The following is a 13,524-nucleotide window of genomic DNA, read 5'->3' as shown; positions in this document are numbered from 1 at the left end:
ATGTGGAGGGCTGTTAAGGAAATTAAGCTGCCATGGGTGAAAAGTGTAGGTCTTGATAGCTGAAGAGCTACAAGATCGTCTCAGGTTTTAAGTTCTGAAGAAAGCCAGCTTGTTTGGCAGATAGATTCATATCAGTCTGATTTCATGTTTGATAAATCTTTAATTACTGAAAATAAATTGCTTACTTTGTTTAACAACCTGGTCTTTGTTCAAAAAGCAGCTATGTAAATCTGAAGAGAGGATATAATATACTTAGAAAAATGATTTGGAATTCTTAATTTTAATGGTGCCATGCAACTAGCTCTTTTTGACATACTGTAGGCTATCAAACCAACTGCTGTCAGCTCTTGCTTTCTTCCTCTCTCAGTTATTTGTCTTGGCTGTAAACTCTTTGGTAGAAAAAGCTCATCTTTCATTGCTTGGCTTAGTAAGTCCTTGATTTTGTGTGGCTGCCAGATGTGGGAGTGTCATAAATACAATGCAGAAGTGGAAACAGCCTCCCTTCTTCCACAATCCATTAAAGCTAATTGTTTTCAATTCACTCCATCTTTTTTTCCTAGCGTTATGCTGAAGAATTTGTAGAATCACTCACTTCTGCAATAGTGGCCCTTTGGAAAAAATAAACTAGTGAGAAGCACTTAGTTTTGAGCAAATCTGAGACCTTAAGGTCCTTTCCAACCCTAACTATTCCATGATTCTATGATTCTATCTGCATTCTGGGATTGAAATCCAAAGTAGAGGTGATAAATGTTCTTTTATGGTGAGCACAGTGCAGAGTTTTGCCGAAAGGATTCCTAATTCAACAACTTTAAAAGCGTCTTTAAAAATTTTCAAGGGACCTCCTAAGTTACATGTGAACTTCCCCCTGCTCCCTAAACCTATATGGGAGTTGGTGCTGCCTCCTGTAAAACAAGCCAAACTCTTCTCTTGACATCAGTCATGTTGCCACCTGGACATCATGTTGCAGGAGTTGATTGTAACTCATTTCCTTTTCATTTCTGCCAATTCACCAACTTCAAGACATTTTTGCCTCTACCTGCTACTGGAGCCTGCCTTGCCTGCCATCCTTGCCCTCTTTAATCCCAAGTTACTGGCATTACATATCCATGATAAAGCAGTAAAACTCCTTGCTTTTAGCATGACTATTCGTGATCTTTGACTAACAATAGGTAGCTTTTAAGAATTTTTGCATGTTCTTCCTCTTTTAAAGTCATGGCAAATGCTAGGCAGTACAGTTTTCCTTGGCTTGTCCAAAAGTCTGTTGCACTAGGATGTGATATGTCACCTGGCTGAGGTTAAGAGTGTGTAGGTGAGCAGTGAGGGGAGCTCAGCTGATATGCAGTATCTTGCCCCGCATGAGTGGCGTGACTTTGTGGAGTCACCCTTTGAAGAGATTCAGAAACCTCCAGCCATGGTCCTGGGCATGCAGGTCTAGGGGCTCTGCTTCAGCAGAAAGGTTAGAGAAGATGACCTCTAGAGGTCTTTCCATCCTCAATCATTCTGTAGTTCTGTGTCTGAGTCCTCAGGCCCAGCTCTGGCTGAAATGCTTATATATATGTACACAGGAAAGCTAAAACAGTCATTAGTGTTGAACCAATAACCTAAATGCATCATCCTTGCATCATACGAGTTTCTCTTTTATAAGCTTCTTCTACGTTCATATCTACCTGTGTTTTTACCCCCCACTTCTTTATGACCTCCATGTACTTAAACTTATGTTATGCTTTTACTGGTTCAGTCAGTCTGTATTGTAATTGTATCTAAAAGTGAGGCCCCATTGTTCGGAGGAGATAAATAGAAGAGTGAGGGTGATTCCTACAATCAAGCTACTGAATGTTTTTCTGTGTTTTTTTTTGTTTTTTAACTGTTTAATTTTTTTATTCTGTTTCTCTCAGTTATGTTCTTAAAATGCAATTTTTTTACATGTATCCTTATGTACTTTTTTTCAGTTTATCAAGAAGTTTTACAATGAAACTTGGGAAAGAAGATATGGCTTCTCGGTGGATGAAAGCACACTCACTCTCCTCTGGTCCATAACTGTTTCTATTTTTGCCATTGGTGGCCTTGTGGGTGCCATTATTGTTACCCCAATTGTGAAGTTCTTCGGACGGTAAGTGCATTGTGTTTTCTAAACCAGTTTCTCTTTTAGTCTCTCTGGAAGGCTTTACTTTTCTTTATAAAAACCCTCTTGTCATGATTTAAACCCAGCCAGACAGCTTGTTCACTCACTTTGCCCCCTTCTTGACCTCCCCCTACTTCCGGAGGGCTGGAGTGGAGACTGGAAAAGAATGCAACTCTCCCGGGTTGAGATAAGAACAGTTTAGTAACTAAGGTATAACACAAATCACTACTGCTACCACCAATAATAATAATGATAAAGGAAATAACAAGGGAAGAGAATACAACACCTCGCCACCAGCTGACCAATAACTCGCCCCCCCAGCCCGACCAAGCATTGACCGATACCTCCTCCACCCCCATAGTCTACCAGTCCTTCCAGGTAACTCTCAGTTACATCCTGGGCACGACATGCTGTGGTATGGAATACCTCTTTGGTCAGTTTGGGTCAGGTGTCCTGTCTCTGCTTCCTCCCACCGTCCCGGCAGGATGCAAATATAAACATCTTCAAATTATGAAAGCTCTTTGCTAAAGAGTTCCAAATTTCCAAGAATAAAATTAGTACCTTTCTCTGTGGCCTTGCTGTGCATCATTTGAGAAGCCGTTTGCTCTGAACAGGCAGTGGGTTGAGATGTAAAGGAGGTTGCATTGTCAACAGCGCAAAAGGAGAATACCATAAAATAGGAAAAATTTCACACAGGATCAGCAGATTCTAGTTTCACAAGTCTGCTGAGAATCTTATTGTACACAAATAAAGCTATCAACACATTTCATTGCTTCTTAGCAACATCTGAAGAACTAAACTAGGATAAAGTTTGTGTTTGGTCTCCCCAGAGCCTGGGGATGCCTTCCCTGTTCTATGCAATGCACTATTTGACCAAGTCTTGACCATAGGGAACATGAGCATTTTAGCAATTTTTCTTCCAGTGTGTGTTTGCGTTTTTGCTGCAGGTACTGACAAGATATTTCTGACATTTCTTTTTTGTTGTTTTTGTTTCATACAGTCTTCCAAAGAGAATTTAAAAGTTGTGTTTTGGGTGGTTTTAGTTTGTTGGGGGTTTGTTTGTTTGTTTGTTTTCAAAAGCTATTATAACATCCAGTTTAACTGCTCATCTGGCTCTTCCTTAATTGTAAATTCTGTATAATTTGATAATTTTTGCTCAGTTGAATCATAGAATCATAGACTAGTTAGGGTTGGAAAGGACCCTAAGATCATCTAGCTCCAAACACCCTGCCATGGGCAGGGACACCTCCCACTAAACCGTGTCAGCCAATCACTGGAGAAAGGTCATCATGGAGGCTTAAATATAAGTATCGACCTCCACTATTCTTATTTTTCTGTTCTACATTTTGACTATTTCCATCACTTTCAATTGTACTTTACTAGGCTTGTTTGGCATTGTCCCAACTATTCCATATCCCATTTTTCACCTCAGAGAGTATATTTTCAGGTTCTTCCATTTCATGCTTACAGTAAGTCAGTATTCTCTGCTCTGTAAATCTATTACCCACTCTTCATTTATACCCCTTCACCTCATAATTTGATTTTCTAGTCTTAAATATTTTTCATAGTGACATTATTATCTTTAGCGTTGCAATTTCTTCTCCGAAATCATCAATTTGCCGTTTACACACTTCTTAACTATATGAAACTATGCCTGACTCAGACTGATTAATTCCCGGAATTGTCACTGAGTCTTTATTAAAAAATGAAGTAAAAAATTGTTTCATAGAAGGCTTGAATTTTTGGTGAAAAGTAGAATAGCTTTGTGAGCCAGTTTGTTAAAGTAAGTGTTGGCTGATCTCAGTCATATATATATACCACTTTGATTGGAGCAGGTCATATTTCTAGGGCAGAGCTTTAAATCTTACAGACTCTGCCTTTGTTTATTATGTTTATCTCTGTTAAACCATGAAAACACCTCTCTTACGGATGTGCTGTACGAGTACTTGATCAAACACGGGAACAGCAATCCCAGGCACAGCTACAGGTTGGGCAGAGAAGAGATTCAGAGCAGCCCTGTGCAGAAGGACTTGAGGGTGCTGGTTAATGAGAAACTGAACATGAGCCGGCTTCAGTGTGCTCTTGCAGCCCAGAAAGCCAACCGTATCCTGGGCTGCATCAAAAGGAGCATGACCAGCAGGTCAAAGGAGGTGATCCTGCCCCTCTACTCTGCTCTTGTACCTCTGCACCTGCAGAATTGTGTGCAGTTCTGGTGTCCTCAGCATAAAAAAGACAAGGAACTGTTGGAACAAGTCCAGAGGAGGGCCACAAGGATGATCAGGGGCTGGAGCACCTCCTGTATGAAGATAGGCTGAGAAAGCTGGGGCTGTTCAGCCTGGAGAAGAGAAGGCTGCGTGGAGACCTCATAGCAGCCTTCCAGTATCTGAAGGGGGCCTGTAAGGATGCTGGAGAGGGACTCTTCATTAGGGACTGTAGCGACAGAACAAGGGGTAACGGGTTCAAACTTAAACAGGGGAAGTTTAGATTGGATATAAGGAGGAAATTCTTTGCTGTTAGGGTGGTGAGGCACTGGAATGGGTTGCCCAGGGAGGTTGTGAATGCTCCATCCCTGGCGGTATTCAAGGCCAGGTTGGACAGAGCCTTGGGTTAGTGTGAGGTGTCCCTGCCCATGGCAGGGGGGTTGGAACTAGATGATCTTAAGGTCCCTTCCAACCCTAACCATTCTATGAATCTATGATTCTATGATTTCTGATAAAACTTTAATTCTGTCATTTTCCTATTTGTGAGTTTTAGACAAAAAGTTTATTAATTCAGATACATAATTAAAGTTCTTGTAGCCGTGGAAGGCACATAGTCACTAGGATTCTGTTCTGGCTTCCGGAACTATCTAATATGGTGAGAGCAAATGACAATCTTGAAAATCTTTAAAACTTAGCTCTATTTGTGTCTAGCTGACGGATGAGCTGCGTGTTTCAGCTGGGATGCTTATAGAAACTGATTTCTACTGGGCACGTGGCTCTTAGGACTAGTTCAGGTTCAACTTGGGGGATTTGCCTTAGTTTACTGCCAGTGAGCATAAATACTTAATTACTGATCTGGTACTGGGAAACAAGACACTGTTCCTTCCACTTTCGCAGGCTGAACATCACTCCAGCCTCCTCTCCTCCCTCTTGGTACCACGGCAGGTCATACTCAGTCTCTTCCGTGAGAGAACGGCCAGTGACAGGGGTGGGGGTCAGTGCGTAGCAACTTCTCTTTGCCAGTCCTTGCTTTTCATTTTCCTCCTATGCTCCAACATGGGTCCTCCATGGGCCACAGTCCCTCTGGGGATGTACATGCTCCATCCTGGAGCACCTTCTCCCCCACTGACCTTGTTACTCACTTGTTCCATCTCCTCACAGAAGCCATCCCTGCATCCCTTCACTTCCAAAACCTTGCCACAGATACCCAGTACAATGTTTTAATTACCAAAAATTTTCATGCATTGTATAATAACACCCTAAACAGTGTGTTACTTTGTTCTTGTCATTTTTATTCAGTCTGGCAAGTACAAAATACTTTGGTTAAATCTTGGTTAGTTAGGCTGTGCTTTTCTCTTCTTTGGTGTATAGCATAAGGGGTCACTAGCCATTTTTTCTAAAAAGATATGTATTTTGTGGTTTTTATTTAAATTAGAGGAAAGTATATCTTCAGATGAATGTATAGCAATTTTTTGTGCTATATGAATGAATATTTTGTTTCTGTTTTTGGCATTATTTGTATCACTTCAACCCTCTCAAATTATCCATTTGAAAAATCTGTTTAAAATGGTAAAATCATCATTCTTGACGTCTGTGTTTTATAGATATATACCTTAAACGAGATGTATCTTATTTTTTGATTCTCAAACTGTGTTACTCATTCAGTGTTCAAAAATCACTAGAAAACAGGAAAATTAATTAGAAATAAAAGTATTAAAAATATCTCCTATAAAAAAATGTATTAATCTGCTGTATGAAGTTGGGTGACTTGTTCAGTGGTGGGATATTTCCAGTTGGTACCTATGTGTTGAACTGGACAAGAATGAGGACTGATGGGTTGGTTTGTTGTCTGTATTGGTAAAGAAAAGGGTAGACAGCCTTTCTGGTCACTCCTTTTGCATGGAAATTACAACATATAGAGATTGAAAATCCATTGAGAATGCTTAAGAATTTTATACCACTTCAGTTTTTTAATCAAATTGGTTTGCTGTGCCTGTGTAGTTTACTATCAAAGTTAATGGATTCTTCATAATTTACATCATCAATGATGTTTATCTCGAGGTAAATTGTTTTTTAAATCAGTTATTTCTTTCATACGTTGTTGTGAGCGAGACTGGAAGCTTCAGTACCTAGTTGTACCTCTAGAGCCAAAATAAGACCGTGCTTAATTATGTGACTGCAAAACCTAATGAAAATGGAGCTCCACTGCTTTACCGTGTATAGACAAGTGAGGTGACTCACAGATGGAAAACATAGGGTATAATCATTCTCTTGCCACATAATTGGGAAAATCATGGTGTTTTGTCCCGTGTTAGATCAATGCAAAGCAGCAATCTCATCATAATGTCCTGTACAGAAGCCACCATATCTCCAGCAGATATCCCTGGGTCTGCCTGCGAATCATAAGAATCTTTACAGTTGCTCACAAGGCTGAACCTGGTGATAATGGCTTCTCCAGACACTCACCTACAGGCTGAACTTTAGCAAAAAAGCCACTTCAATCCATATTGCTGGAGATGTGTACACAGCAGCAGTGATTCTCTGAGTTCTTCGTGGGTTTTTTGCTTAAAATTTTCAATAGAGAATCATTGAAGCAGAGCTGTTTATTTTACATCTTTAACCACTGCTCCTCCACGTGTTCATGAAGTGAGAACTTGGATGCTGATGTTTGAATCTGACTGTCAAAGGCCCATGATATCCTACGTATCATTTGTTTCATGAATTATTTCCTCTGCAGAAGTTGAGACTTATGAGTCACTTTTGAATTAATGAGTCCCTCAAACTTGAGCAGAAAGTTCTGAGAGATGAAAACTATAGTGCAAACGAGAAATTGAGATGGTTTTGAAAAATTTTCAAAGACATTTTTGTGCTAGTTTTTTTTACAAAATAATAATTTTCAATAAAGAATATTTTATTTAAAAGAAATATCTTTTCAGGTTTTGAAATACCTTAAATATACCTTAAAAATTGGGGAAAAATTATATATCTATATTTTGATTAATTACAACAATTTTTGGAAAAGGGTTGATTTCTGCGACTCATGTGAGCCTGAGTGTTTTTTTCTACCTGTACAAGTAGTAAGTAATTTTCCTCAATGTCTATTTTCAATATCATGGATTTAAGGATGGATTAAATAACATACATATGTCAGTGTTGGAAAGTTCTCAAAATGGCAAAAAATTTATGTAGCATAAAAACTTCTGTGATTGTATTGTCTTATTGCCACTTACAATATATTCTCTGGTTCCTACATACATACATTTATCCAGAGTACACTTGCTTGTCATCATATATGGAGACTCAAGCATGACACATGAGTTCTTAAGATGTATAGGATAGGTAATTGCTGAGCCTTTGGTGTACATATCTACATAAAAATATCTATTTCTTTTAGGAAATGTACGTTGCTGTTCAATAATGTGTTTGCAGTGACAGCTGCATTGTTGATGTCCCTCTCCTTGCTGGCGGGGTCATTTGAAATGCTCATACTGGGACGTGTTATAATGGGTGTTGATGCAGGTAAGCTTTTATCACTCTAAACATGTCTGAAATGTTTGCACCATGCATAGTCTTTCTCCTCTCCCCCAGTTAGATGTTTCTTTACATGAAAGAGGCATTCCATGGACTAGCCACACTGATTTCAGTGAGACAAAACAGCAGACAAGGGTTGGGGGATCTGGTGTTTGAACAATGGATTCTAACTGCTTCTGTCCACCCTTTTCCTCCTCCAGCTGTGGTAGAGCATATTTGTCTTCATGCCATGAAAGTCCTTTGGCTAGGAGTGTGTACTCAATTTTTTAATGCTGCTTGTTGCTTTGTGTTTAGAAGTCATTGGATCCCATGCTAATATCAGGAGGATTAAGTGGAAGGTTTGTTACATCATTTGCACCTAGCAATGTGGTCTTCCTGTGCATGCACTGCTGCATTAGAATAGTCTTGCAGCTAGCAGTGAGGGTCTCAGCAACTTCACAGATTGCTAGATGGTGAGAAATATTTACCTAATGTGGCCACAACCTTGATGAATTGAAATTGTTTTATGCTCTCAGTGTAATCACGTGATTCTAAACAATACAACGTACTTTGGGTTCTGCATCACCAAGCCCCCTTTCCGGCAAGCTTTGGCTGTGTTGTTAGTAAACTAGAACTATGGTAGTTTGAAAGTGGATGTATATGTCACTTGTAATGTGAAGTTCATGGATAATTTTGGTGCTGAATGATAATTTTTTTCTCATATTACCACCAAAGGACCACACTGGAGCTATGTAAATATTATCGGTGTAGTAACAAGGGTCATGCACTTGTTGTCTCCAGACTTTGAGCACCATTCTCATGCTTATTTTATACCTGCTATTAAGAATTCATTACAGTTGCAAGCTTGTATTGAGAGGAACATCTGCTAATACCATTTTCAGCTAAAACACTTCATCTGACAGTGTCTGCTCTCTCTGCCTGATGCATTGTTTTTATTTTCCTTACCTACACCAGTGTTAGAGTGCTTTTGCTTGCTTTGGGATGAGCAAATTTAAAATGTAAAATCCATTCTCCAGGTTGTTCTCATCTCCAAGTAAACTTTGGTGCTTCTCATCAAATAGCAGCCTACGCACAACATTGCAGATCTGTAATAGATAATCAATTCCATGGTTATTAAATAGTGCAAGAGCAATTAGACATGCAGAGAAGAAAATTCATAGTCTGTGGATAGATATAATTCTGTTCTTTGAGTATTTTTATGCCATTTTTGTGAGCAGATTAACGCTTGAACTCCTTTCAGCAGCTGTTTTTTTCATAGCTGGCATAATGAAAAGGTGATTTGACTTAATAATACATGTGGTTTTTTTTCCTTCATAGGCATTTCTCTGAGTGCCCTTCCCATGTATTTGAGCGAAATATCTCCTAAGGAAATCCGTGGCTCATTGGGTCAGGTCACAGCAATTTTCATCTGTATTGGTGTTTTCACTGGTCAAGTTTTGGGGCTGCCAGAAATATTTGGGCAAGTACGTATTTAACAGATGTTTTCTATGAAAGGACACAAGTATGCTTAAAGTGTTATATTGTCATATTTTGGATGAGTTCCTCACAAAAGTGGAAAACAGAAATACTGGGGTTTTGTTCTGAAGCACTTTCAAAAGTGGTATCTTCTGTATCATTTAAAAGCCTGTATGCATGACTGAGTTTGGTAGATGGGGCAATTAGTTTTAACAGCCTGAGCAGCTTGCGTGTGCATATGCAGGTTCACTCCACTAATCCCACTTTCTTGATGTACATTTATTTTTGCTGCTTTCCAGTTTCTTTGAGTGTCATGGAAGTGCCTAAGTGTTTTTGCAGTTTCCATTTGTAAGTTTTCAATGTGAGATAGAACTGAAAAAGGCTTGGTTAGAGTTTATATAAGGACCTGAATAGGAAGACACTTGCTCAATGATCATGGTGCTCCTTGTTATGCGCTTCTACTTTTAGACTAGAAGGTGGAAGAACAGAGTTATATATACCTTTACAGAAAGAGAGATTAACTTGGTGGCCACTGGATGTCATCATTACCCTAAATAAATGAAGTCGAGGCTTATTCAGGATGGCGCTTGGAAATTCTTTTCATCTAAAGATGAATCATCAAGGCGGTGTGGAGGAAATGTCTGCACCAATCCTCTCACAATGAAACCCAAACTAAGAATCCCTTCCGACAGCCACCAAAAGTAGTAAACAGTTGAAGAGTGAGGAAAGCTTGTCCTCCCGTGTCCATTCAAACTCAGCTCCTTTGTAAATACATGATACCATCCTCCCTGACACTTATTTTTGTCTGACCAGCTTGTATTCTGTCCCTTTACCCTTGGACTCACTTACCATGTTCAGGTCTCCTAAAGGTAAATTATCTGATTCCATTTGCTCTTTATTGAAGGACTCCCCTCCTCAAACCAAAAGATTTTAGGAAAAAGCTTAAAGTTGCTTTCAGTGACCTTCATTTTGTGGCTTCTATGGATGCCCCCTTCTCTTACTTGGAAACCTAGTGCGTTACAAACAAGGCTGTTAAATGTCAAGAGGCTAGTTTGATGCCTTAGAATATATCAGTCCTTATATAGCTGGTTTTGGGGGGTTTTGTTGGTTTTTTTTTAAACATATATGCACTTTCAAAGGTAAGGGGTCATGCAAATTCTTATTTTCCTGTAGGTCTTTGGGGTATTTTGAATGGGAAATACTTATTCCTTGGCTTCAGCTCATTCTTGCTCATTTTATTTCTCTTCTCCCCTTCCCTCCCTCCTAATCATCGTCGCTACCAAACTATGGAGGTTGCTATTCTGCTTCTACAACCTGCTTTAGTATGCAGTTAAATAATATTACATCATTAAAGATAGCCATTAATTTACAGAAGAAGAAATACACTTCATCTGTAGAATTAGTTCTTTTCAGGGTGGGTTACATCATCATGTCAAAGGAGAAAAGTTTTCTCTGGTATGAATTAGCATATTTCCAGCAAATTTATTGGAGCCAGCTTGAATTTTCCAGCTGGGTATGCGGGTGTATTTTTCATTTAGCATATTAATAAAATTTAGCACTGAGGGCTGTTTGAAATGTTAATACCTTATGCAGTCTTGTCCCTCTTTGAAGGCTGTATTGAAATTTGTGTTGGTTTCGGTAAGCCAGGATTCTCTTCCCTAGCTTTATGTGGTTCTCATTGAAGTCAGTGGAAGGTTTGCACCAGGGACAGCAGCCACTGCCAGGGGACATTCCAGCAGAGGGTAGTGTGGTAATTTCACTGCTGTTGAAGCTTGGAGGTGGCAAACGTGGTGTCCTTCTGCTGAGTTCTTTGGTTCTTCCAAAACTTTCCCCTCTCCCCTCCCCAGCAAATACGCTGCTTAAATCTCTGTCACTTTGTTCAATCAAGTTCAAAAATAGACATTTGCAGGCTATTTTCTACTTGTAGGTTTCTCTCTGATCTCACAGTTTCTGTTCACTAATGTTCTAAAAGCTTCTTATAATTCCCATATTATTTTTTCTTCCTTCTGTTGGAGAAATCTTTGTTGCATTTGAAGTGAGGCAGGTATTGCAGATCCACAGCCACAGTATTTTGGAGACAGCTATGCATGTGTTACTGATACTGATTTAAGCTGTAACTGGAAAGCAAACTCTTGCTTTCCTCAGAAGCCTGAAGTCATTTGCATTATACTTAAGCCATTCTTTAATAAGCCAACATGTGGTATAATTCTACCTTTGTAAAAATCATAAATCATTTAAGGCAAATAGGGAAGTTGTGATCAGTAGGAGCTTGTTGCCAGTGTCCACCATTCTGCTCAATTGCTTGCACTAGGATGTGGAAGACACCTTTTTAAGTATGTCTAACAATGTTCAGCCTTTTAACAATCATGGCATAAAACCTCACACAGTATTTTTTTTGTTGCTCTGTGGTTGATTGTTTGGTTGTCTCTGTGAGAATTTGTTGTAAAGAATATTAGTTACAGATACTTGCCTTCTCACATGGTTTCATAACAATTTTTTCCTGACCTTTGTCGTGTGTCTATTACTTGTAACTTGAGCAAATATCTAGGAGGTTATTAACCATACTATCTAAGCAGTGATGGTTTTAAAGAAAGGAGAGGCAAAGGCAAAGTTGGGTGTCTTGCTGAAAGAGGCTCTCTGGAACAGGAATAAACATAGGGAGAGCTGCAAGAATGGCTGAGGTCCTGTTTTCTAAGAGGAGGTGACAGCAACATTGCTTGTGTGGCCAAGTAAATAGAGGGAAGGGAGAGGGACTGACTGCACCATCTAAATACAAGAAATAAGAATTACACAAGGAGCAGAGAGGCTTAATCTCAAGGACACTATTGCTACCAGGATAACTTTATCAATGTTCTGTGAGTAGTTGCATGCTGAAATTCAGCAACGTGATGTTTGGAACAGACTCCCAGCTGAAGCAGCTTGAGCAGAAAATTCAACTTTTAAATTGAAACTTGATGCATTTATCTGGATTATATGAGGTTGCTGCATTCAGGGGTTCTGCAGAAGTCTCTCCACAGAAAAGGAAGGTGTTTACATTGGCTGTGGGGCATAGGCTTACAAGCATTTATTAACAAGCTAATTAATAACTTGCTCTGGTATGGAATGCAGCAGTGTTCCTTTAAACGTTCAAGCGTGATAAAAATAGCACTGAGTGTTACTTAAGGCAATTCAGAAAGTCCTTACTGCTTTTTGTGTCAAGTAGTTTAAGCATCCCCAAAATGGTTTTTTAGCAATCTTTTATTCATGAAGTCTAGCCCAGGTGAAGCAGGAGGAGTGTGAGCAACCCTAGGTTCTGTGCTGGGGTAGCAAGGCTCAGCTTTGGCTGTGTTTACAGTCTTAAAGCTGTTTGGCTGTCTCCTGTTCCTTCAGCCTCCCCAAGCTTTCTGTTGGAAGTGCTGAGGGTTGACAGTCTTCTCATTTCATTTTAGTACCATCTTCATGCCTGTTTTGCCAACTTACTCTCATTATTCTTTTGGTCCACTGTTAGTTATTCCTTAATATCTTGGTTTTTTTTTCCCCCACATACTGCAGGGTATTTCCTTTCTCCTCCCCCCATCACTTGTGATGTTTGTGTTTAAGGTTAGACTTCATCTTCTGTGACAAAACAGACTCTTTAACATCTTGTCCTATATGCCTTTCTCTGTAATAATTCTGGGTTTAAAATTGAAACCATAAGAACAAAGTTATATAGATAACCCAGATGAAATTATGCTTAAAAAAAAAAAATTATTTAGGAAATATTTCCTGTTTTTTCTAAAAATTTTTTGGCTGTATTTAATGTGCTGTGGTTTTTTTTTCCTGTGTTTATATGGCATATTGACACGAACATGGAGACTACTACAATTTCAGAATTACAGATGAATTATGACATATAAAAGAGCAGATAAAAGAATCTAATAATGACTGTAAAATCGAAATGAAGGCATTCTTTTGGATTCTGAATATATAGTATTTTATTCTGTTTGTCTCCAAAGGTACTAATTTTAGAGTATTGAGTCTGAAGAAGGTGTTCCATTATCATGCAATGCTTACTAAGAGTGATTATCTGAAGGCAAAAAGCTGCAGTCATGACAATGGTCCTCTGGTGCTGTGGTTTGATACTGTCACTTTCTTTCCTCTGTCTTAATTTCCTCTCAACCAACAAATCCTAGCAACGCTTTGTTTTCAAGATTCTGATTCTTGTAGGTCATGGCCTATGTGAAACCACATCTACTG

At 39.1% G+C, this 13,524-nt stretch overlaps 1 protein-coding gene across 4 annotated transcripts in view; it reads left to right on the top strand.

Annotated features, from left to right (window-relative positions):
• SLC2A9 (solute carrier family 2 member 9) overlaps positions 1 to 13,524 on the top strand; it is a 122,736-nt gene that overhangs the window by 33,070 nt on the left and 76,142 nt on the right. For all 4 annotated transcript variants that reach the window (XM_061469172.1, XM_061469169.1, XM_061469161.1 and 1 more), the window contains 3 exons: positions 1,950 to 2,110; positions 7,718 to 7,842; positions 9,172 to 9,317. In XM_061469172.1, coding sequence (XP_061325156.1) covers positions 1,950 to 2,110; positions 7,718 to 7,842; positions 9,172 to 9,317 — 432 coding nt within the window. The remainder of the gene's footprint in view (positions 1 to 1,949; positions 2,111 to 7,717; positions 7,843 to 9,171; positions 9,318 to 13,524) is intronic.

This window comes from Pezoporus flaviventris, unplaced genomic scaffold, assembly GCF_033815535.1.
Source record: "Pezoporus flaviventris isolate CSIRO_AGI_PZ_B2104156 unplaced genomic scaffold, CSIRO_AGI_Pfla_v1 ptg000002l, whole genome shotgun sequence".
Taxonomy (NCBI): Eukaryota; Metazoa; Chordata; class Aves; order Psittaciformes; family Psittacidae; genus Pezoporus; species Pezoporus flaviventris.
Note: the sequence above shows the minus strand (reverse complement) of the source record. Positions and strands in the feature narration are given on the sequence as shown.